At 38.2% G+C, this 26,840-nt stretch overlaps 2 protein-coding genes across 3 annotated transcripts in view; one reads left to right on the forward strand and one right to left on the reverse strand.

Annotated features, from left to right (window-relative positions):
• LOC124713109 (G-protein-signaling modulator 2) overlaps positions 1-2,410 on the reverse strand; it is a 144,176-nt gene extending 141,766 nt beyond the window's left edge. For both annotated transcript variants that reach the window (XM_047242924.1, XM_047242923.1), the window contains exons 1-2: positions 2,178-2,410; positions 1,776-2,008 (exon numbers count right to left, since the gene is read on the reverse strand). In XM_047242924.1, coding sequence (XP_047098880.1) covers positions 1,776-2,008; positions 2,178-2,222 — 278 coding nt within the window. In that variant the 5' untranslated portion in view covers positions 2,223-2,410. The remainder of the gene's footprint in view (positions 1-1,775; positions 2,009-2,177) is intronic.
• Positions 2,373-26,840, forward strand: part of LOC124713135 (ubiquinone biosynthesis protein COQ4 homolog, mitochondrial) — a 117,788-nt gene continuing 93,320 nt past the window's right edge. Inside the window, exon 1 of the mRNA XM_047242926.1 lies at positions 2,373-2,486. Coding sequence (XP_047098882.1) covers positions 2,426-2,486 — 61 coding nt within the window. The 5' untranslated portion in view covers positions 2,373-2,425. The remainder of the gene's footprint in view (positions 2,487-26,840) is intronic.

Here is a 26,840-nt window from a genome sequence, read left to right on the forward strand (position 1 = left end):
TCACGCACCATTCGCGGGTGGAACAGGGAAGGGTTACCAGAGGTACTCTCCACCACACACCACCAAATGGCTTGCGGAATATAGCTGCACACTGGTTACGAGCTTCAGATTACAACTAAACAAATTTCAGAAAGGTATGCAACTAAGAAAATGGGACCCGTGTAAGTTCAAAGAACTAGACATTGTCGAGAACTTCAAAGGGAGCATTAGCAAACAATTAGCTGAAACAAGAGAAAGGAATATAATAGGTGATAAATGGGTAGTTTTGAAGGATTAAATAGGATTACATGGGCAAGAAGACAATGTCCAGTAGAAATTCTAGGATAGCACTTGAAATAATGAATATAACTGACAAAATGAGAAAATATAAAAATGCAGGAAATGAAGCAGGCATAAAGGAAACACTGAACATCTCCGTAGCTAAGTGATCAACGAGTCTTGACAACCACATGGAAGATCCTGGTTCAATTCTTAGTACCGATATAGATTTTTCCTTGGTGGGAGGGCTGGGAAGTGGTACATTCAGTCTCGCAATCCCAACTGATGAGCTACTTGAGTGAGAAAGGTCTGAGAAGCTGACAAAGGCTGGGTGGAGCTGTCTGTTAACCACATTACCCTCCATGCCACATCTGAATAATGGCACTGGCAGAGGATGACAAGACGGCCAGTATGTACTGAATGGCCCACAGGACCAGCATGCAGAGCAGATATAAGGGAATACTAGCTAAATCATATGTAAAACAGGTGGCTACTTCAGTTCTTTGGCAAAATATTGTCACTCTAAACAGTAATTTTCTTGCAAAACACTTTTGCGACCCACACTAGTGTAAAACCTGTACCAAACAGATGTAGAGCAGAATATTTATCTTATTTAAAAATGGGCAGCAAAGAGTGACAAGCTCATTTGAGCCACAGGAACCTAATTACAAAGTTTCATAACCTGTATTAAGTGAGAAATGTAGGAATATACTATTGCCTCCTCTGCACTGCTCCCACAGAGACTAAAGACCATATTAGATTAATTACTAAGTACACAAACAGAGGGAGTTAAGCAGTTGTTCTTCCTGTGCTTGTATCAAAATGGAACGAGAAGAAAAACTAAAATATGTTCTGCCACACAGTTCACAGGGGTTTGCAACATATGTATGCGGATATTGAAAATTTCAAAGGAGGGCAGGAGTCACTATTTATCTCTTACAGCCTCAAAGTGGGCTATACAATAAAGCAACAAGTCACACAAATCACTGAAAATAATAATTTCAGATAAGCGTGAAAAAAGATGCATGGTTTCGTTCATTGGTAGAATTCTATAAGACTGCAACTAATCTCAAAGTGTACTGTCAAATTCATTTTACATTACATCATGGAATACCAGTACTAATCAAGTTTTAAATGACTGCACAAGAATGTATCAATGACACTGGACTTGGAAAAGGCCAGCATTAAGTACACCTGTTTAACTCACTCCAGAATGTCACATCAATACTGACCATTTGAGGTTTGTACAACACAGAGAATGATGTCAAATCTCACAATGATTTATTCACCTCCTAAGAATAATTTTCAATAATGAATCATGGGCTCTTCTGTACACTGATTCTTACACTAACGCAAAATTGCGGCCGTTTATTCTGTAACACGTTTTTCATGATGACATGTGCAAGTGCACTGGTGGAATTCTATAAGATGACGTTAATGAACTGCTACATAAAAATACAGTGCAATGGAATTGTTAACCAACTTGTCATTCGACACACACCACACTAGCTACTTACCGTGCAAGTGTCAGATCATGTTTGTGATACTGCATTGCCTTAACATAGTCTCCAAGGTAAAAATACGCATTCCCAAGTTGGCTGTAGATAGCACTTAGCGTTCTTAGGTCGTCGGTGCCTGCTTGAATTGCTGCCTGAAAGAATGCAACTCCTGCTCGACAATCTCCTGCCTTGCAAAGCCTTTCTCCTTCGAGTGCCAGTTCCAGGCACATAGTGCCTCCGTCTCCTGAGCTCTAGTAAACAAACACTCGGAGTCACTGACAGATTGTTCGTTCACTTACTGGATATTATGTACTTGTAACATTAGGTTACTAGTATAGTTACAATAACTCGAATAGTAATTTATGCTCTAAAATATGGAACTGGACAATAGCTACACTCAATAGTGTATAAAATACTCACTTGATTGTCACTCGACAAGTTTTCTGCACTTGCACTCACAGACATGTTTTTTTTTAACTATAGGCCGGAAACAGTTCTCTTTAACCACGCATAAAGCGTCAGACGTTACCTTGGAATTCTAAAAGTTACAACCATGTTGCACACCAATAATCGTCCCAAGTTCAGTAAACTATTCAATTCTCATTTTGGGCGATGTCAGTCTCTCTCTCGCCTTGAGCGATACTTCACGACCAAACACGAGATAAAAAATGGCGATGTGTCGGTGGTGTATAAGGACGAAGAGCGGAAAAGTCGTGAATATCTTAAACAGTAAGGATATTCGCTGATGATAACACTGTCTATAAATGAAGCATTGGTTCCCTAGTACTCTCAATATCAAATATTGATACGCTATTCTCGTCCTCATATTTTATGTTGGTGTGGAACCGAAGTAGGTTATGTTCACTATGACGCCCAAACAACGAATAATACAGAACATTACAGGATTGTCATAAATTTGGCTTTGGTAGATCAATTACGGTTCATCGTGTAATTTTTACATTGTCTGATTATATCAGTGCGAAGTGATCATATTTAGAGAGAACTGTGTGTAGCTGTCAACAGATTCAAAAAAATACGAACACGCCAATATTTTTTTTAAAAAAATTGTGTATCTTATGCGAAGTTATCTAACTAAATTAATAAAAAAATGGCTCTGAGCACTATGGGACTTAACATCTGTGGTCATCAGTCCCCTAGAACTTAGAACTACTTAAACCTAACTAATATAAGGACGTCACACACATCCATGCCCGAGGCAGGATTCGAACCTGCGACCGTAGCAGTCGCGCAGTTCCGGACTGAGCGCCTAGAAAACTAAATTAATAGTCAGATATAATTGGTGATGGCTATTTATTAATAAGTCAGGCGGGGCAGGCACCTTTCAGTAACGCAAAACTATTGAAGTGTTCCTCGATCATGCACGAAAATATGAGAAGCGAGGAAAGGTATACTGATAGAGGCACAGATTTGCGAAAAAACATACAATTCGGTTCCACTCTGACGGTTTATGCACATTATCCCCTTTAAACAAATAAATTACCAAAACTCAGATTCCACATTTTTTTAAATCATCTAAGCTCTTTATAAACTATAATTGGTAATTCTAGTTTGGGATTTCAGTCACTCATCCTTTATTGAGTAAACACTGACAGTAACATGTATGCCACTCATTGACTGGATTCTCTGTTAAATACATGCAATACGGGCACAGTTCAATATCTGATGCAAAAAACAAGATAGTAAACTATTGTGATCATTCTATGTTCCATACTGTATTTAAATAAATACAATACAGCACCACTTTGTATGCTGTTCTTAGACCTGGGATGTGTTAGTTACTTCTTTTTTGTCATAAGCAGATGGAAATCACCACGACTAAATGGAAGCTGTTGCGAATGGATGTGTTGTGAGAGCTACCAAGAGTCATTTACCAGACTTAACAAAAGTACCTCAAGTACTATCCCCCTCTGTGGATAGTGTTGGTTCAGCAGGAAATACAGCCTTTGTCAATATTTGCACTTGACTGTGAATGGTGTGTCAATGGCAGGTTTAGATGTCCTGTACAGGCAAGACAGGGACAAAGGAGAACTCAGGATGTTATACTCATCTACATCTACATTTATACTCTGGAAATCAGTGTGAGATGCATGGCAGAGGGTACATCCCACTCTACCATTTATTAGGGTATTATCTCAAGGTACTATCTTCCACTGAAACCAAAACAACCAGTGAGATTCACTTCACCCTTTGGGACACATGCTTTGTCCCTTGTCAAGTAGAGGCAAACACACAAGAGTAGGGGGTGTATCAATCATCGGCAATCGAAACATATGGCAAATAAAGGTCCCCATTAGGGAAACAGCAACAGGGGTGGGAAGCAATACCACGTGCACTCAATATGTGTGCCTGGAGGCCTCATTTAACATGTTGAAGAGTCTGTTCTAGCAGCCATTGAGGGAATGGGGTGCAACGGCTGCAGGTAGTGGTGCACGCTGGAACAAACAATGCATGTTGTCATACTTGGATTGTTCCAACGACTGGCAGAGAAGGTTGAGAATACCACCTTGCCCACGGTATTCCAACAAAGTTTACAATGAGTAGCATTGCTACCAGGGCAGATGTGTCTCCCTAGTTCTGATTTAAGAGGAATGATGGAATCAGAGCTCTTTTACAAGCTAGGCATGACTTCCTATACTTGCGCCAGAGAATGGAGATCTGTAAGCTCCCTGTAAACGAGTCAGATGTGCACTACACATCAAAGGCTGCTACCCAAGCAGCTGCCTGTGTGTGAGCTGCACACAAGGTGTATTGGGCGACTCGCCATCCTATCCAGATAACAATAGTTGTAGGAAACCTAGAAGTATCAGTGTAATATCCAAAGAAACACTCCGAGTGAGAATTTTATATTCTTAGTGGTTAACTTCCAAAGCATTCACAACAAAGTGCCAGAGTTTGAAGTGCACCTGAAAGGCAGTGACACACAATACTAAGTATAGAAAGCTGGTTAAAACCAGAAGTTGAAAGTAGTGAGATTTTTGGGAAAATTTAAGCATATGCATTAAGGATAGATTAATGGGAAATGGAGGTGGTGTATTTGTCACAATTGACAAGAAACTCATATCCACCAAGATGGAAACCGAACCTTCTCGCGAGATTGTGTTTGCAAGATTCAGTATCATGAGTGGGCATAAAATTATGATTGGACCTTTCTATCAACCACCAGACTATCTCCTGATGTAACAGAAAACTTTAGAGAAAACCTTAGTTTGCTTGTACAAAAGTTCCCTAATCTTAATGTAATCATAGAAGGAGACTAACTATCCAGCGATCAGTTGGGGTGGTTACAGTTGTGTTTGAGGTGAGCATAGCAAGACGCCCTGAGAAACATTATCAGATGCCTTCTCTGAAAATTAATTAGAATAGAAAGCTTGGAATCACACTTATGATGGAAATATATTGGATCTAATGACAACAAATTGGCCTGACTTTAAAAATGTCCACATCGAAACTGGTATCAGTGACCATGAGACAGTTATAGTAACAGTGAATACTAAAGTACAAAGGACAATTAAAACAAGTAGAAAGATCTATATGTTCAGTAAATTGGACAAAGAAGTATTAATGTCGTATCTCAGTGAGGAACTTGAGAATTTTAGCTCAAGACAGGAGCATGCGGAGGAACTATGGCTCAAGTTTAAAAGAATAGTTGACCGTGTGCTGGTGTATGGACACTTTTGGACAAGAAAGGAACTGAAATTGTGGATGCCAAAACGAAAGCAGAAATGCTTAACTCTATTTTAAAATGTTTCTTCACAAAGGAAAACTCAGGAATATTACCCCAGCTTAATTCTTGTACCACTGAAATGGAACTAAATAGATATCAGTGTATTGAGAAACAGCTGAAATTGTTAAAGCTGAACAAAGTTCCAGGATCCGATGGAATCCATATCAGATTTTATACCTAATTAGCTCCTCTGTTATCAATAATTTATCATAGATTCCTCTAAATAAAAATTATGCTCAGTATGTGGAAGAAAGTGCAGGTCACATCCATATATAGACTGGGTAGCAGAATTGATCTGCATAACCACTGTCCTGTGTTCTTGACATCCATTTGTTGTCAAATCTTAGAACACATTCTGAGCTCAACCATAATGAGATATCTCAAATAGAATGGTCTCCTCCAACCATTATGGACTTGAAAACATTGTTTGTGTGAAACCCAGCTCGCACTTTTCTCGCAAGACATCAGAAAGCCATGGGTCAAGGCAGTCATGTAATGCAGTATTTTTCAATTTCTGAAAAGCATTTGATTCAGTACCACTTCTATGCTTATTAACGAAAGTATGATTGTTTGGTGTATAAAGTGAAATTTGGGACTGGATTGAGGACTTCTTGGTAGGGAGGACACAGCAGGTTATCGTGGATGGAGAGTCAACAGACGTAGATGTAACTTCAGGTGTACCCAGGGAAATGTGTTGGATTCTTTTCTGTTCATGTTTTATATTAATGACATGGTGGGCAATATTAATAATAGCCTCAGACTTTTTGCAGGTAATGCAGTTATCAAAAATGAAGTACAGTGTGAAAGAAAATATACAAATATTCAGTCGGTGTTATTAAGGTTTCAAAGTGGTGAAAATATTGGCAGCCTGCTTGAATGTCCAGAAATGTAAATTTGTGCATGTCATGAAATGAAACAAACATATTATCCTTTGACCATAATCTCAGTATGTCACAGTTTTGGAACTGGTAAACTCATTCAAATATCTGGGTGTAACACTTTGTAGTTGGGTTAACACTTTGCAGGGACAGGAAATGAAATAATCACATAGGTTCAGTCAAGAGTAAAGCAGGTAGACTTCAGTTAAATATTGGTTGGGTACTAGGGAAATTCAATCAGTGTACAAAGGAAATTGCTTTCAAATCACTCATGCAACCCATCCTAGAACATTGCTGAAGTGTGTGGGAATTGTACACGACAAGGGATATTGAAAATATACAGAGAAGGGCAGCATGAATGGTCACATGTTTCTTTGACCTGCAGGAGACTGTCACAGAGATGATGAAAGAACTGAACTGGCAGACTCTTGAAGATGGATGTAAAGTATCCCAAGAAAGCCCGCTTTCAAAGTTTCAGGAGCTGGCTTTGAATGATGACTAGGAATGTACAGCAACCTGTACAATTTGCTTCCATAGGCATCGTGACAAGATCAGACTACTTACTGCACACACAGTGGCATTTGAACAACCATTTGTCTTGCCCTTGATATGTGAATGGAACAGGAAAAAGCACTAATAACTGGTACAATGGGAATACTCTCTGCCATGCATTCACTGTGGTTTGTAAAATATGGATGTAGATGTATGAATGGGTGAATACAGCTGTGGTGATTCTTATTAAGACAGGAACTGTTACATTTATGGTAATAATCTACTTCTTTTTTCATTTTAACAACTTTTTTTTTATAGAGTTCAAAATCTGTAGCACAGTGAAATAAACCAATTATCCTACAAAGTTAATAACTGGTTCACTGTATTGCCATTGTACAGTATGCAAATTGGTTTTTGACTGTTCAGTATATGACCTACTTACCTTCATATATCTTTTTTTAATTTATTTCAGTATGTACCAACCTCACCGAATGAAACATTACTGCAAGTAGAACAACTCTTGATATGAGATTGCACAATGGTTAAGGCACTGCTTCCAGATTCAGAGCAGAATAGCTCAAATTCTCCTATGACCATCCAGATTCACAACTTTTGCAGTATCCTGGAATTACTTTGGTTAAAGGATGGAATGATTCTCTTCAATAGGCCTAGGCTTATTTTGTGTTTTACTATATGTCCCATCTCTAATGACCTCGTCATTCTCGGTATTAAGCACTAATCTTCCATATTTCTTTTCTCCCCTCCTTGTTGTCATCATGACTCTCAGATTATCAGAGGCAGTCAAATGAAATTAACACCTGCTACAACGGGACGATGGATGGTTCCATTCAGAAGTAGTCACCACATGCTTTAAGACATTTAGCCAACCAGGAGACAAGACAATCAGTTCCTCTTTTGTAGAAAGCGGTCAGCAACTGATGGGTTCACAACTGCACCCTCTCTTGCACTTCCTAATCTGACTGAAATTGACATCCAGACAATTCTTTCTTCATGTCACCAAAGATGTGAAAATCACACAGTGGAGGATCCAGGCTATACAGAGCATGTTGGAGTATTTCCCAAAACACTTGCTGAAGTATAGCCTTCGTCCAGTGGTCAGTATGGGGGCTAGCATTATTGTGCAACACTATGATACCGTCTGACAGCATTCCTGAATATTTTCACTTGATGGTGCATCACAGTTTCTGCAAATTGCCTTCATAGTACTGCACAGTGATTGTGGTTCCGCACTTGAGTAATCTGATGAACAGAGGGCCCCAGCAGTCGAAGAAGTAGGTCATCATGACCTTACTGGAAATTATGTGAACTGCTTTGGGCTTCTTTAGTGGTGAGGTGTGGGATGTTTCCACTGTTGGCTTTGCAGCTTGCCCTCAGACTGTCAGAATCCTGTCAGATAGTATTGTCCTGTTGTAAAATAATGCCCATCACCAATGTCAATCACACGCAGGTTTGCCTTCAGCGATTTGGTTTAGAAACTCTGCAATATATCCCATACTGCCCAGATCATTCACCGTGCTATCTTCACATGTTGCCAAATGAAGAAAGGCATGTGAGGGCATCGATTTCAGTCGGATGAGAAAGTGCAAGGGAAGGTGTGACTGTGGATCTGTCATTGACCGACTGCATTTTACAAAACGGTATTCCAGTGGGATAAATGTCTTCTGAATGGAACATTCCATGGTCCCGTTGTTGCGGGTGTTCAGTTTTCATTTAGCTGCCTCTCATGTTAATAAATGGGGAACTGTAGCACTTAATTTAATTCTTTCAGAGCAGCTGTTGTAGAAATGCAATAGCTCATGAGCAATGTTATATGGATAAGCAGACAGAAAAAAATAACCCTCAGTCAGTCATAAACATCATTCAGTTTTTCTTTTTTTAAACTAGAAGCCATAAAAAATGAAATGCTGATGTGAAATTAATGAAAATAACGGTAATTAATTGATTGTAACAGTTGGTGTTATTTGATATTTATCAAACAGACCATACACAAAAGATTGTACAATATATTCCCCACAATGCCTTTGGTCATGCACTCATATGTATTCAGAAAGGCCCAAGAAAATATAGTCAAGGAGTTGAGGTTTAAGAGCACAAAAATAATTTAGAGGTCTTTAGTCATCAGATGGATTATGTTTTAATAATGCGACCATGTCATACAATAAAAAGCTCTACTAAAAGTAGTTCACCACATGATTATAAGAATAATTTATTTTATATTACAGGTATTTATGCATATAAAGATGAACTGGTACAAATTAGGTCATATCCAATCAATCATGTTTTCCAAGCCCCAGCTGTGAATGGGCTAAAAATGAAGCCAAATGTGTCTGGCATTGAAAGTCCTTAATCACCTTTTGTGTATTGGCTTCCATGCCATGAATGAAGTTAGTCAAATAAATTACTTATGTCGAGCTCAAATATCTTGTGTATTTTCAAAAACCACCCCTCACATAAAAAGATTCTTTAACCTGTTGTTTATTTTTTATAGTCAAGTTAAAAATTTATGATATGTCTTGATGAAATTTAACATAGGGTTTCTGTATGATTATGACAGCACTTGTCAACAATATCAGCTAATATTTGATTTTTTCCTTGTGTTTTCAAATGCATTTGTAAAAATATGAGAGAATCTGGTTCTCGGTAGACAGTATAAATTACAGAAGGAGTACGTGGTATTTACTGTTTAGCTGAAACATTAAGTAGTCAACAGTAACATAAACAAGACTGAAAACATTGTTAGGCTTTTCATCAATATCCTTTTTCAAAGCCACTTGACAAAGCATACCCTTCTTTCTCTCCAGCTCCCTCTCCCACCCACATGGGCCAACACATGCACGTGGCTATGTTTTGCTGCCACTGCAAACGTGAAACCAGGAAAGAATTAATTTTGAAATAAAATCGGAATGAATTTCCTAAGAGTACATAAGAGAAAAATTGTTGAATAACATCAAATGTACTGGCATAATGTGTTGTTATGGATTATTTTAGAGATAGAGAGGAATAGATTGTGAATGAATGAGTGCAACACTTGGCAATGCAGAGTGAAAAAGACTGTGGCAATAGATTTAAATGACTAGAAATAGCTACATGAAATACACCATTTATAGGGCAGCAAATTATTAAAAATAGAATAGAAATTTGTTGTCTCACAACATAAAATTTCAAGGCATTGAGTTAATGTACAGGAGACTCATCAAAACACAAAATATAGTTTACAGTTTTTCTAAAAATATCATTAATATAATATACTGTACTTGATACATAATTGAGACACAAATACATAATTGATTGACAACTGTTTTTTTAATAACAAACTTTAATCATAAGTAATAAACTGACTAAACCAGAGGTTGTACAGTGTTTCAGGGAGAGCATAAGAGAACAATTGACAGGAATGGGGGAAAGAAATACAGTAGAAGAAGAATGGATAGCTCTGAGGGATGAAGTAGGTAAAAAGACGAGGGCTAGTAGAAATCCTTGGGTAACAGAAGAAATATTGAATTTAATTGATGAAAGGAGAAAATATAAAAATGCAGTAAATGAAGCAGGCAAAAAGGAATACAAATGTCTCAAAAATGAGATTGACAGGAAGTGCAAAATGGCTAAGCAGGGATCGCTAGAGGACAAATGTAAGGATGTAGAGGCTTATCTCACTAGGGGTAAGATAGATACTGCTTACAGGAAGATTAAAGAGACCTTTGGAGAAAAGAGAGCCATTTGTATGAATATCAAGAGCACAGATGGAAACCCAGTTCTAAGCAAAGAAGGGAAAGCAGAAAGGTGGAAGGAGTATACAGAGGGTCTATACAAGGGCGATGTACTTGAGGACAATATTATGGAAATGGAAGAGGATGTAGATGAAGATGAAATGGGAGATACAATACTGCGTGAAGAGTTTGACAGAGCACTGAAAGACCTAAGTCGAGTAGACAACATTCCATTAGAACTACTGACAGCCTTGGGAGAGCCAGTCCTGACAAAACTCTACCATCTGGTGAGCAAGATGTATGAGGCAGGCAAAATACCTCAGACTTCAAGATGAATATAATAATTCCAATCCCAAAGAAAGCAGGTGTTGACAGATGTGAAAATTACCGAACTATCAGTTTAATAAGTCACAGCTGCAAAATACTAACATGAATTCTTTACAGAAGAATGGAAAAACTGGTAGAAGCCAACCTCGGGGAAGATCAGTTTTGATTCCGTAGAAATGTTGGAACACGTGAGGCAATACTGACCTTACGACTTATCTTAAAAGAAAGATTAAGGAAAGGCAAACCTATGTTTCTAGCATTTGTAGATTTAGAGAAAGCTTTTGACAATGTTGACTGGAATACTCTGTTTCAAATTCTACAGGTGGCAGGGATAAAATACAGGGAGCAAAAGGCTATTTACAATTTGTACAGAAACCAGATGGCAATTATAGCAGTCGAGGGACAAGAAAGGGAAGCAGTGGTTGGGGAGGGAGTGAGACAGGGTTGTAGCCTCTCCCCAATGTTATTCAATCTCTATATTGAGCAAGCAGTAAAGGAAACAAAAGAAAAATTCGGAGTAAGTATTAAAATCCATGGAGAAGAAATAAAAACTTTGAGGTTCGCCGATGACATTGTAATTGTGCCAGAGACAGCAAAGGACCTGGAAGAGCAGTTGAACAGAATGGACAGTGTCTTGAAAGGAGGATATAAGATTAACGTCAACGAAAGCAAAATTAGTATAATGGAATGGAGTCGAATTAAGTTGGGTAATGCCGAGGGAATTAGATTAGTAAATGAGACACTTAAAATAGTAAAGTAGTTTTGCTATTTGGGGATCAAAATAACTGACGATGGTTGAAGTAGAGAGGATATAAAATGTAGACTGGCAATTGCAAGGAAAGCGTTTCTGAAGAAGAGAAATTTGGTAACATCGAGTATAGATTTAAGTGTCAGGAAGTCGTTTCTGAAAGTATTTGTATGGAGTGTAGCCACGTATGGAAGTGAAACATGGATGATAAATAGTTTGGACAAGAAGAGAATAGAAGCTTTCGAAATGTGGTGCTACAGAAGAATGCTGAAGATTAGATGGGTAGATCACATAACTAATGAGGAGGTATTGAATAGAAATGGGGAGAAGAGGAGTTTGTGTCACAACTTGACAAGAAGAAGGGACTGGTTGGTAGGACATGTTCTGAGGCATCGAGGGATCACAAATTTAGCATTGGAGGGCCGCGTGGAGCATAAAAATCGTAGAGGGGGACCAAGAGATGTATACACTAAGGAGATTCAGAAGGTTGTAGGTTGCAGTAAGTACTGGGAGATGAAGAAGCTTGCACAGGATAGAGTAGCGTGGAGAACTGCATCAAACCAGTCTCAGGACTGAAGACCACAACAACAACAACAACAACAACAACAATCCTAAGTACATGTTCTCTCTTGCATAAATTTTCAGATCATCCTTCATGAACTCTTCAATTGAATAGTAGCATTTCTGCACCAGTTTGTCATATAAGATTTTTTACAGTTATTCTAAATTAATATTGAGCAATTGTTTTCATTTTACTTGGTTATAAATTTTCGTAGTTAGCTACTGCAGAGTTTGAGCATGAAGTTTTAAATGACGTGTGGGCAGCCGTAAAATTATTTTGATTCTTGCTGCTGTAAACATTTTGAAATTGGTTCACTATGAATAAATCAGTGTTGCCACATATTTTTATTCATTCACACATTGTGTTTTGTAAATTGCATTATGTGTTAGACTTGTTACTTGTAGGTCCGATCAACAAGCAAGTGTTACGGAGCTGCTTCATGAACTCAAATGGAAATCTCTAGAGGGAAGAAGACATCACTTTTTGAAACACTGTTGACAAAGTTGAGAGAACAGGCATTTGCAGCTGAGTGCAGCACGATTCTACTGTCACCATTGTACATGTTGCGTAAGAACTTTAAAGACAAGATAAGGGAAATTAGGGCTCATACAGAGGCATGAAGACAGTGGGTTTTCCCGTACTCCATTTGCAGGTGAAATAGGAAAGGAAATGCCTAGTAGTGGTACAAGGAACCCTCTGCCATGCACTGTATGGTGGCAAATGTAGATGTAGGAGAACACTCAGAGATTTAGAACTAATCAAGTTAAACATTAACAGATATGTTTTTAATCTACAAAAGAATTTGACTGTAGGTATACTGCATCAATAATGGGACGTGTTGAAGCACTGAGTTGTTTACAGGCACATATACAAAATTGAAAGTTTTGCTGAATACATTTTTAACTAAATTCAGAATGAAGTTCTTAAAGAGTCACAGTGGATGGAAGGAAAGATGGAAAAATTATTTAAAAATGTGATTATATTTGCACAATGTTTTTATGCACTATTATACAGTATAGGTAGAAATATGTGGGTGTTTACCTGGTAAATGGATGCAACGCTTGCCGCTGTAGCATAAAAAGAGGTGTGGCAGTAGATTGTAGTGGCTGGGAATGTCTGCAAGAAATACAATTACAGGAGAGCGAGTTATACATTTACATTTATTCACACATTGTGTTTTGTAAATCCCATCATCTGGAGAGCCATCAGGAGTATGGAATGAATTAAGTTATACATTAATAGACAGAAGGCAGCCACTGCAGGTTACTGTGATTTTTATAATTTTCATGTAGACTTTGCCTCATTGTCTAGGATCAGCATGGACTTATGAACTAGTGTCAAAATCTTCAACAAGATTCTATCTAGCAAAACACCAGTAACTGGGAATCCTACCAATTTGAAAGAAAATTTAAAATTTACGTCAGTAGAGGACAGAAAATTACTGGTAGATGCGTGACAAGTAGTAATGTCTATTATGAAGATGTGTAACAAATAATAGTGTATTGTATAACTAATGCTAAACTGTTCACAATGCCACAGTGTTAATTACGGGAGTAATTTTTAGATTTTTAAAATGTGTTACAAAGCAGGAAGTTATGCATATTAATAGAACAGTAACTACTTTGGGGGAGGATTTATATCCCCAAGTCAAAAATTCTGTTTCAGTATACCAGAAGCAGCAGCTTTTAAAGTACTTCTTAGTTTATTTTTTAGTTGGGGGGGGGGGAGGGAGATTATCATTTCTTGTCTGATAATTTGAAGTAATAATAATAAGTTGTGATTGCAAATTTTCATTAAAAATTAAAAATAAAATGTCAATGGTAAACTGGTTTTGATCATAGGCCTATATAGATCATCATCAGACCTTCTCTGGAATGCAAAAAAAATAATTCTCCTCAAAGAGGGTAACAGGTAGCAGAATTATAGACTCATATCTACACAATAAACTGTGGATATACAATCATAATAAAACAGAAAGGTTTTTACACCAAAAGATCGTGAGCAGAGATGACGAACAGAGCACTGACAAGGTTTGGAAGACACATCCAGCAACTGCTAAATAGCATCAAAACACTATGTGTTGTAAAGGGGAAGCTCCACCCCTTCCCAGCTGCATGCTCTCATTGGGAGCCTATAGGGCCTCTTATTTCAAATTATCTAATCAGATAATTTAGTTTTAAAAAAATATTCTTGCCTGACATCTGCTGGCAACCTCTTAAAGACATTTGCACCACAATATATGACTCAAATCTGAACCGGAGACTTGGACACAAAAGAAATAAGGTGCTGTTTGTATTTCTCTCCCCTTCACTACCTTCTTATGTTAACATTCACACTAGTAGAGTGACATAATTACTCTGAATAACTGTCAAAACAAAGATCTATGTTGTTGAAATTCTACATTCCAGTAAAAAGGAAATACTCTTTATTCAGTGGTGCCTCTACTCACCCTCTGCTCTCTTCCCATAAACATTTTTTACTTTCACACATACTGCTCTCATGATCTAAAATACATCACTTATATGTAGGTAGAAAAGTAGGTTGACTCATAAGTAGCAGAAACATTAGACACAGAGTACTTGCAGAGATAAAAAATGATGCTAGAAAGAAGCAGTTGCACCTATAGGAAACCTTCCCAGCATTTTCAAGACATGTGCAAAGGCATTTGTACCCATTTTTCCACACCCTTAACCACTGTACCACATTGCTCATTGAGCTCAAAGGCATATCATGGTATGAGGCACATTCAGAAAGTAAGTGTAATAGATTTTTTATATATCTGATATGAATGTAATAGAGGGAAACATTCCACGTGGGAAAAATATATCTAAAAACAAAGGTGATGTAACTTACCAAACAAAAGCATTGGTATGTTGATAGAGACACTAACAAACACAAACACACACACACAAAATTCAAGCTTTCGCAACCCACAGTTGCTTCATCAGGAGAGAGGGAAGGAGAGGGAAAGACGAAAGGATGTGGGTTTTAAGGGAGAGGGTAAGGAGTCATTCCAATCCCGGGAATGGAAAGACTTACCTTAGGGGGAAAAAGGGACAGGTATACACACACACACACACACACACACACACACACACACACACACACACACACACACACCACACACACACATATCCATCCGCACATATACAGACACAGGCAGACATGTGTAAAGGTAAAGAGTTTGCCTTTACATATGTCTGCTTGTGTCTGTATATGTGCGGATGGATATGTGTGTGTGTGTGCGCGAGTGTATACCTGTCCCTTTTCCCCCCTAAGGTAAGTCTTTCCGCTCCCGGGATTGGAATGACTCCTTACCCTCTCTCTTTAAACCCACATCCTTTCATCTGTCCCTCTCCTTCCCTCTTTCCTGATGAAGCAACCGTGGGTTGCGAAAGCTTGAATTTTGTGTGTGTGTGTGTTTGTGTTTGTTAGTGTCTCTATCAACATACCAATGCTTTCATTTGGTAAGTTACATCATCTTTGTTTTTAGATATAGATTTTTATATATCTTTTTTGAAAAAGTGTATATGAAAAAAATTACAGGATTTGTTGATACCCTTGTTGATTATTTTCCATGTAATCACTATCCTGTTCAACACATGTGGTGGGCCGTGGCACAAGCTCCTTTGAGCCCTCCTTGAAGAGCTCTCCCGCCAGCTCCTTCCCCCACTTCACAACCTCTTTCTGCACCTGCTCGTCTCGTCTGTTGAAAATTTAGTTCCGCTCATGTGTGCCTTCAGGGAGGTTAAAAGATGCTAATCTGAAGGTGCAAAGTCAGAGGAATATTGGTGAGGAGGGGGGGGGGGGGGGGGGGAGCACCTTGGTGGCTAATCCTGTGTGAGGATGTGCATTACAGTTCAACAAACACACTCCTCTCATCAGTATTCCCCTCCTTTTGTTTTGAATGCTTCTTTTGAGCGTTTTATGGTCTCTCAATATTGTGCATTGATGGTCTCTTCCTGAGGCAGAAATTTGACCAGAATGATGCCCTTTGGTTCCCAAAACACTGAACCCATGATTTTTTTACCCAAAATTGTAGTTCTGAATTTTTTGGCAGAGAGGGAATTGGTGTGGTGGCACTATGATGACTGTCTTTTTGTCTCAGGCATGTAGTGAGCCACCCATGTTTCATCCCCAGTCACGGTAGAGCTCAGAAAATCCTCAAGTAACTGAAGAAACTTACAAGCACTATTGACCCAATATATCTTGTGCTGCTGTGTCAACTGTTTTGGGACCCACCTTGCACATAGCTTCTGGTATCCCAGCAATTCTGTGAGCATCTCATATAAGTGAGTCCTGGAGAGAAACATTGCAGAAATTTCATCCTCTGTCAATAGGTAGTCTTCATGAACAGCTTCCTAAATTTTTTCACCAGTTCATCAGTCTAAATGGAAGGTCTTTCACTCCTTTGTTCGACATGAACATTTGTTATACCTCCACTAAACTCCATAAACCACTTAAACACATTCACCTGTTCATGACATCTTTGCTGTAAACTGATTTGTAAAAGAATTTCAGTACGGCCGGCCAAAGTGGCCGCGCGGTTAAAGGCGCTGCAGTCTGGAACCGCAAGACCGCTACGGTCGCAGGTTCGAATCCTGCCTCGGGCATGGATGTTTGTGATGTACTTAGGTTAGTTAGGTTTAACTAGTTCTAAGTTCTAGGGGACTAATGACCTCAGCAGTTGAGTCCCATAGTGCTCAGAGCCATTTGAACCATTTTTTTGAATTTCAGTAGGTGTTATTCCTTCCCCACATAGGAAGCTGATCACAGCATGTGGCTTGCACTTTTCTTACTGACATCTTTCATGCAAGTGGACACTACAACGTGAGTTTATGTACTACCATGTTCCTTTGATGCTCGCTCTGGTCAGGGCATCCGCCTCTACCACTCATTGTTGCCAACCCTAAAAAAATCACAACCTGTTATGGTCACAGTACACTTACTTTTTTAACATGCCTCATATTACAGTCTGATTAAAATTACTTGTTAGTGGAGATTCCATATGTTGGAACCTAGCTCCTCCAATTGGAGCATTCATCATCATATATCTACTGTCCACAACTGCCAGTGCATCACAACGAAGCATTAATTTACTTACAGGTTTCACATATTATGATGTACATGAATAAATTGTTATCGGGAACTGCTGGGAGCCCGTTAAACTTTGCCACACAGAGGGGTCAACAATGTGATCTGCCCATTATTTGTTGTCCAGGCCTTAAACTAAGCACAACTGACACTTGATGCAGTCATGCTGTAGTGTAGAACAGAGTAGAATCTTCATTGTCATGTGACATGTTACATACAATCATTTGATTGAAATATTGGTGACTCATCAACGAATAATCCTGTACGTACATGAGTAACCTTAAAACAAGACATGTTAAAAGAAAGAATATGGATGCTTCCAGAAGCACATTACAACAAAAAAGATAATTGCTAGTTAGATTTCTTCCTGTTTCTTAAAATTTTCCACGGTGGCTTAAAATCTTTCTTTTTATGTATTTTTCATATTTGTCTCTTTATTTTATAAATATGGACATACTTAATAAGAGCACGTACTTCCATATACTCCTAGATATTTAGAAACATAGCTTACACAATACATTGTTTATAAGTATGGACACACATAAAAAGAACATATACCTCCATTAAAAGAGAACATAAGCATACACATAGAACATAATGTAGGGAAAAAAAACAGGAAAACAAAACAAATGTAATATCCCCTACTTGTCTTCCTTGTTTATAAAATCACCCACACTGTAGTAACATTTGCTTTTTAAATATTTTTCAGTGTTTGCTCCTGTGGTTTCTAGCTGGCAGTCCTTGAACTTTGAATATATTTTATTGCTAAGCTTTCAAAACCATATAATATACAGTATTTTCAAATATGTTAGTCTGTGGCAAGGTAACATGTAATCTTGTTTGTGCCTTGTTTCATAAGCAAATGTGAATGAATTTCCCTAAAAAAGATGTGGATTTTTTAGCTCAAAGAGAAGTGTTTCATATATAAACATAGAAGGAATTGTCAGCAAGTCAAGGCTTGCATGATTGTCTATTGTTTGTTTCAGTCATAGCTCTGATAATTTTTTTCTGTAGCTTGAACACTGTGAGGAGACTTCCTTTTTCAACTCCTCAAAAAATTATGCCGTATCTTACAACTGATATAAAATATGCATGATACACAATTTTCCTAACAGCTAAGACAGTTACTTTATTTAAAACCCTCATTGCATAAACAAAACTATTTAACTGCCTCAGTAAGCAATCCACATGATCAGTCCATGAAAATTTTTTGTTTATGGTTACTCCAAGAAATTTAACAGATTCTGAAATGATCAGTTCTCTGCTTTCATAACTTAACTGTGTTATAAATTCAACAGTTTGTTTGGTCCTGAAGTGTACAATTTGTGTTTTTGTTAGGTTTAGTTCCATAGCATTGTTATTTATCCAATTTTTTAGTTCTTGAAGAGTTTGTTTCGTTCTCTGTGCTAATTCTTCAGTGTCTTTCCAGTAGACTACTGCTGTTGAATCATCTGCATACAGAATTGTATCTGAAGTTACCTTACTTAGCATGTCGTTTATATAATATAGAAATAGTTGTGGGCATAGTATGGACCCCTGGGGTTCACTTGCCTGATTTTCTTCCAACTAGAGCAACCTTCCTCACCCTTATGTTGTAAACTATCCTCTGTTTTCTGTTATTGAGATAAGACATGAATCACCGTAAAGATTTTTCATGGAGGCCATAAGAAGCTAATTTGAGGAGCAGCTGCTTATGGTTTACCATATCAAATGCCTTACTGGGGTCACAGAAGATACCAGATACACTCTCCTTGTTATCTAGGCATTTGCTTATTTTAGTGATTAGTTCATACTGATTATGAAGACTAATGTTCTAATGTTATGTTTCTTGTTGTATTTTTCTAGTTGGCTACACAGTATCCACACAAATATTTTAGAAATAATAGGTAGTATTGACAATGAGCAAAAATTTCCTATCTCCTCTTGTCTGCCCTTTTTGCAGATAGGTTGAACTTCCATATTCTTTAGCCTGTCTGGAAGGCAACCCTCATCAAATGATTGATTTGTTATGTGACAGAGTTGGGATGCAATATTAACACATCCTGCCTTTATTATTTGTGTCGGAATTTCATCACAGCTCACAGATTTGAGGGTTTTTTTTTAGGGATTTTATAATGTTAGCCACTTCATAGCAGGATACTGAGTAAATTTGTATTCTACTGATCTGTGTCGCATTATATTGGGACTTATCTGTGGAGGAGGGAGAACATCAACTTTGTTAGAATTTATAAAATACCTGTTGAATTCTTTGCATATGTCTCTGGAGTTTGTAATCATTTCCCCATCTATTTCTAATTTATGATTAACACTTTTTTGTTTTTTCAGCTCCTATTTATAGTTTATGATTAAAACTTTTTTTCCCCAGCACCTGTTTGAGTCTTGACAATCTTTTGATTTATTTGTGGCATCTGATGTGTATTTACTGTTTGCCATTTGTTTTGCCTGCTTAACTACTCTGCCAATTATTCTTTCGTATTTGTTTACATAGCTGACAAAACTCTGCATCATGGTTGTTCTTTGCTCCCATGTGCAGTTTCCTCTTTCTAATACTAGAGATCCTGATGCCTTCAGTTATCCATGAGTTTTTGTCATGTGCCGTTCTGAAGGGGAAACATTCACTGAAAAAACTCATGAATTCTGATATAAAAGCATTGTAGTTTGTGTTTACTGAGTACCGCTTGCTGAATGACCAGGAAGTTTCATTTAGTCTTGAGACAGATGTATTCGCATTTTCTTGGCTGAAGTTCCTGACTCATTTCGCTGTTACAGTTTTATCTAAATTTGGCAATGAGACAAAAGGTCTGAATGGTCAGCTATACGTAATTCTAAGATGAACTTTTCTGTAGCATCATAGTTGATACTGCTCACTATATTATCTATATCTGTTGCAGAAGATGCCGTTATACTTGTGTACTCGCTAATGTTTAATGTTAAGCTATTTGCAGATAACGTGTTGTTCAGGGAAATGTCAAACCTGTCATCAGTCTTACATTTATGTTGAAGTCAGTATAAATTATGACCTTTTTACATAACTTTTTTACCAGCAACCTACACAATAAATTTTTCAAATTTGTCTAGAAATGCACATGTAGTTGAATAGGCAGGGGTATGATATATGCTAATAATTAATACGCCATATTCCAAAAATTCAATGCAGCAGCTTTCAAATAATAGCTCCTCATTCAAGCAATTAAAAGTCTGCCTGACTTCAAAGCTGTCATGTGGCAAATGTCAAATAACAAATAGTTTTAATTTGGGAGAAATGGTGTTTGATTTTCTACAGTTACAGTGAATCTCTTTATGTGAATAGTGGGATGGTTTTTCAAAGAGGGTACTGACGCTTCCTTCTCCCATCTTTTGTCCAGTTGTACTAGTAATTTGTCTCTACAGAGCCTGATGTCAGTAGGTCATCACACTGTAACTTTCTTCCCTGCTTAATAGATTAGTCTGTGTGGTACATCTCCAAGAGTAACATTAGCATCAATATGTTTATGAAAAATTAAAACAATCACAAAGAATCACTCAGCTACTGGAGAGTGATGACTGTGGTGCAATAATTGCAGTTGCTAATTGCTTGACCCTTGAGGTCATCAGATGTTCTTCTGATACAGTGAGAACAATAGAATAATATTTACAGCCGTACACAAATATTGGGTGGTATGGATTGATATGCAAGTGGAGTGCCTGATTTAGTAAGAAACAGGCCTAAAGTCCAATGAAAGCTATGTGAAGTAGTGAAGTTGTGCAAGTGAAGTAATTACACTATAAGGCAAGGATTGAGGGCTAGATTATTGCAAGAAAGACCAGAAAGGGCTTTAAAGATGAAGTTTTGAATGGGAGCATAAGAACTGTAGATGTGTCAGTATATTAATGACATTGTTTATTGAGAAGAATGAGGGACACATAACTAAACAAGCAGCATCTTTATACGTAGTTGTTACTGACCTTATTGAAAATACAGTTGCACATTATCTGAATCATGGTTCCTTCATCTCCAGTTCATACACACTTATGGTAGGGGGAACAATGCAGAGAGACACATTATTCAATCAAGTTTGGAAGCCATTATACTTATTTTCATATCCACAAAGTTTCAAAAGTGTTGTCTGTAGTAAGTGGTAGCAACTGTAACTTTTACTGAGTGTTGTTATTGTTTTTCCATAGATCACTTGGGACAATTGTTGGAATGGCCCCTTGAATAAGGTCTGAGTAGTAATCTTGTTTCTAATGATTGCAACATCAGCTAAACATTTTACTGTGACCTTCCTTCAATGTCCTGTCATAATCACTGAACTCAAGTGCTATGATACTTAAAAAAAAAAAAAAAAAAAAAAAAAACAGTATTACTAACATGTAAACTGGGCATACCTTTCTTAGAGGTAATCCCATCTCACACAGCATCTGCTGTACTCGCATTTATGTTATATAACTTTGCTGAGTAGTGCCCTTCCTGTCACCGCAGTTGTCATTTATCTGAGGGAGGTAAGTTGTGTGCGCTACCTGTCTTTCTGAGTTGGAAATAGGGGACCAGTCCACTTTTACCTAAACAAGTGTGAGAAACTGTGTAAAAAGCATACTCAGGCTGGCCCTTGCACCAGACACATTTGTTAATCTGCCACATGGATTTTATACAGGTCTGGCTCCCATTTTGCAAGCTAGTGTTCTGTGCATTACGTTATATGAACAGGTCAAGTAAAATATAATCATGGTACAAGTTCAGTATCCATCATGGTCTATAAATATCATCATGTAGGAGACCCATCACGGACATGGAATGAGTCAAGTTATGGGCCTTACAAAGTAATATCAGCCTGCAACCATAAGTTCAGATACAGTATTAAAAGAAGGTGAATGTGTGATTCAGGTATATTTGCAAGCAAAGGCACATTCTTTATCAAATTTTTACAAGTGGAGGAAATATGAAAAAGGTGAAACCAATTACCATAAGTTCAGATACAGTATTAAAAGAAGGTGAATGTGTGATTCAGGTATATTGCGGCAAGCAAAGGCACATTCTTTATCAAATTTTTACAAGTGGAGGAAATATGAAAAAGGTGAAACTAATTACATACTAAACACACTTGTGCTTAAAGTGTTTCAAGTCAGAAGTGAATGTGTATGTGGTGCAGGTATTTTTAATTCATCTGAAGGGACACTCATTACCATTAAAAACATTACAGAGACACGACAAAGACCTTACATTATATGCATTTACACTTGTAGTCCAAAAGCCTCCAAATTACGTAAAAGAGAAATTACATATTACGTCAGTATCATTTGTTCCCCTCCCTATGCTGCTCACATATGACATGTGAGGAGAAAGAGTATCTCCACTCATCCATATGTGTGTAATTTTGGTTATGATCAGGAGTTACTGATGTATAACATTATTTGTTCAAGCTCTGACTCCACACAGAAGAAAAAAATTAAGAATTTTGACACTGAATTTTGTTGAGCATTTCCTTGATGAGGATACTGAAAAAGTTCAAAGGAGGACAGCTCATTTGTATTGCATTAAATAGGAGAGAGAGTGTCATGAATGAGAAAAGGAAAATGGGATGGCAATCATTCAAACAAGGTGTTTTTCATTGTGGTGATAATATTATGAAAAGGAAAGTTGCTACTCACCAATAGTGAAGATTCTGAGTCGCAGATAGGCACAACAAAAAGACTGTCACAATATAAGGTTTCAGCCATTGAGGCCTTTGCACACACAAACACACACATTTTTCCTTTTCAAAATATTGTTACATTCCATCCCGGATTTTTCATTGTTTGATTTCATTGTGGTGAGATATTTTAATAAAATTACATTCACCAACCAGCTTTGCAACTGAGTTGAAGATATGAAGCAAATAGAAGTAAGTTTTTGTTGTTAAGCTGGAAAAATCAAGAGATGTGAATGGAGCTTTGATTGTATTCTTCAAAGGACAGAAGGGAATGAAATAAAAATTCGTGGCTTGAGATGGTACGCGATGTTATTTCAATGATTACAAACTTGAATCATATTACAAAGAAGTTGGTACTATGAGCCAATTTATTAGTAGGATGATGCACCCCCTCTGGCCAGGATGCTTGGACTGATTTGGTTGGGAAGGAGGTTGTAAAGTTATTGCATTCTCTCCTGAGGCAAGCTGGTCCACAACTGTTGTAACTGGTTCTTGGTGCCATGGATATTGTCATTGGGACAGAGTTGACATCTGAGTGGGTCTCACACATGTTCTATGCAGTAAAAGCCTGGGTATCATGCTGGCCATGCTCAGCATTGCACATACAGTTCTTAGAGATGTGTGCAAAGTGTGAATGAGCATTGTCCTGTTGTAAAATGGTACCAGAATACTACTGCATGAGAGGCAACACATGAGAATGCAGGAGTTCCCTGATGTACCATTTTGTCATCAGAGTTTCTCAATTACTCCTAGCCTTTACCTGATTGCTCCCCACACAATGACGCCAGGAGAAATACTGCTGTGCTTCTCCGAGATGTTGGAAAAATGGCACCCTGTCAAGGCCACTACCACACACGCTGATGATGGTCATCCAGGGTAGTGCAAAACCGTGATTTAATTCTTGAACCCAATGTGACATCATTCATCAGCTGTCCATACTTCCCAGTTAGAACACCACACAAAACACAGTTGTTTGTGTTGTGTTTTAACAGCAGGCTATGCATGGGATGGTAATTCCCCAGTCCAACTGCTGCTAGTCTCCAACCAATAGCACAGATGGCAAAGAGGGGCTACAGTGTGCCTGGTGCACAACACGGCAGTCCTCCCTTGTGGTGGGCGGGCATGTTTGAACAGAATCTTGATAACAAGTTTGCCTTGCCTAAAATTCCCATGCAGCCCAATATTAGGCCAGTACCACATTTGAATGGACCACAAATTTGGATATTGCATGATTTGACCAGCTAGCCAAATGGAGACCCACAATAAGACCCCTTTCAAACTCTATCAGATGCTAATAACACTGTGTGACATGTGTACTTGGCATACATCTGATGCTGTTCACACGCCTCATTTACCCTACCAGGCCTCGTAACAACACCAAACACTAATATCACTAATGCACTCTGGTTGCCATCCTACCTGTCACAGAGAACTGTGACTATTCATTTACATACCTGCCAGTGGTGCATATGTGTATGAAGTTACATTGATATGCAATTGTGTCTTATGGGTGCTTCATTTCTTTTGGTCAGGCAGTGTAGGACCATTACTTTCAATGATATGTACACTCACCTATTCATGCTCTCATCAAGGGCAACAGACACTTGTAAGACACAACACTCACATTCTTAAATGGTAGCTGCCACTGTGTGTAAAGAAAGAAAACCAACCCAGTGTCTGCCAGCTAACAAAACCATACAGCTTCAACTTTAAGGATTGGTAGTGGACATATATATCTTCAAGAAATTTTTGTGGACAATACTACTGTATATATGGATGTCACATGCCAGAAAATGTAGCAAAATATAGGAAGATCTGCAGAGGATTGACAGTTGACACAGGGACTGTCAACTGACCCAGAACAGACACAGATGTGACACATTGCACATAAAAACAAGAAAAATCATTATTGTTTGATTACACCACTGATTATTAACAACTGGAGATAGTCATTACTGCTAAATATGTAAAGGCATACATTTGAAGTTGCCCAAGGTGCAAACTGAAATGGACAGTAAGTTATTGACAAAGAATGTAATTTACAAAACTTCATTAACTGGTCCATGCATAAAGTGTTTCAGTTTAAGACCCTTGCTGTTAGAGAAGAAGCAATAATAGTGAACACTGTAAATTAAGCTAAGCACTGGAAAGTGGCTTGCATAGTGTAAATGTAAGAGCGGTGTTTCAGAGTTGTATACTGTTCAACAGAAAACTGCGTAATTATGATAAAACTCATAATAAATTAACACAAAATGCAGTAAACTGAAGACTGGCCAGAGAGCATAGTGCACCAGCATGTTATTATATCAAACACAGTGGATGCCATGCTGCCCCATCTTTCATTCAATTACATTCTTTCCTATAGACACCTCTTCGCCTCAAAGCAGCCTTTATAGTCAATATCTTCAGTTATTTGTTGGAGTATTCCAATCTCTGCAGTTTTTGTCCTCTCTGGCATCCTCTAGTACCATGGAAATCATGTATTATCATACTGTCCCCTATTATCATCAGTGTTTACCACATATCCCTTTCCTTGCCAATACTGCAGAGGATCATTCATTTCTTAACTCACTACTTTTTAGCATCCTTCTGCAACACCACATCTCAATCACTTTCATTCTCTTTTTTTCTGGTTTTCCCAAAGTCCATGACTCACATTGATACAATGCTGCACTGCATATGTACATCCTCAGATATTTGTTCTTTGAGTTAACACCAGTGATATGTGGCACCAGATGTCTATACACAGTTAACACAATTCTCATAAATTACAGGCCGGTGGTTTGTGTCCACACAACTGATGTCCAGTATTGTTGTGGATGTGATGCTTTGCGTTCAGATCAGATGAATTAGGTGGCCAAGACATCAACCTGGGTAAACTATCAAGCTTCTCAAACCACTGTAGCACAATTCTGGCTTTCTGACATGAACAGTTATCCTGCTGGCAAGCGTCACTGGGGAAGACATTGAGCAAGAAGGAACTCAGTTGGTCCACAATAATGGTCATGCAGTTGACAGCTGTCATGGGGCCCTCAATTACTGCCATAGGCCCCATGAAAGCCCAGGTTAATGTTTCCCATAGCCTTATATTGCCCCCACTTGTCTGCATCAATGGTGTGGTCCATGTTTCAAGCAGCTGTTAGCTTGGATGACAGTGTATCTAGACATGACCATCAACCTGGTGTAACAAGAAACATGAATCATGCAACCAGGTGACACGTTTCCATTGATCCAAACTTCCATCTATATGATCCCATGCTCACTGCAATGTGGTTGATGGCTTAGTAAACACAGGAACACCTGAGGGTCATCTGCCTCCGAGCCCCAAGTTTAACAATTTGTGCTGAGCAGTGCAATCCAAAACACTTATGCCTGTGCAGCACTGTACTCTGTCATCAGATCTACCAAAGATCATTGCCTGTCCTACTTAACAGAGCAGACAACACTCCAACTACATACTGTGATAAGGCGTGGATGTCCAAAACTTTGTCCTGTAGTCATAGTTTCACCATCCTTCAGCAATTTTCCATAGGTGGTCATGACTGTAGCACACAAATAGCCGACTAGCTTTGTCATTTCTGAGATGTTCATTTCCATGCACTGGGCCATAACAGTCTGCTCTTTGTCAAAGTTGCATATGTCAGTGGCTTTCCCTGTTTGTGGTCTTTATCATTGCTAAAATGATTCTCCATTTATCTCTGCTCTGCTCATATAGTGTCCTTAACACGTCACAAGCCTGCACCGTCACTAGGCAGCATTCTATCTCACAACGGGCAGGGTTCATAATTTTTTGATCATTTGCATATCTGGTACTAGTAGACTTCTTTTCGCAAGGTATGC

This window comes from Schistocerca piceifrons, chromosome 1 (assembly GCF_021461385.2).
Source record: "Schistocerca piceifrons isolate TAMUIC-IGC-003096 chromosome 1, iqSchPice1.1, whole genome shotgun sequence".
Taxonomy (NCBI): domain Eukaryota; kingdom Metazoa; phylum Arthropoda; class Insecta; order Orthoptera; family Acrididae; genus Schistocerca; species Schistocerca piceifrons.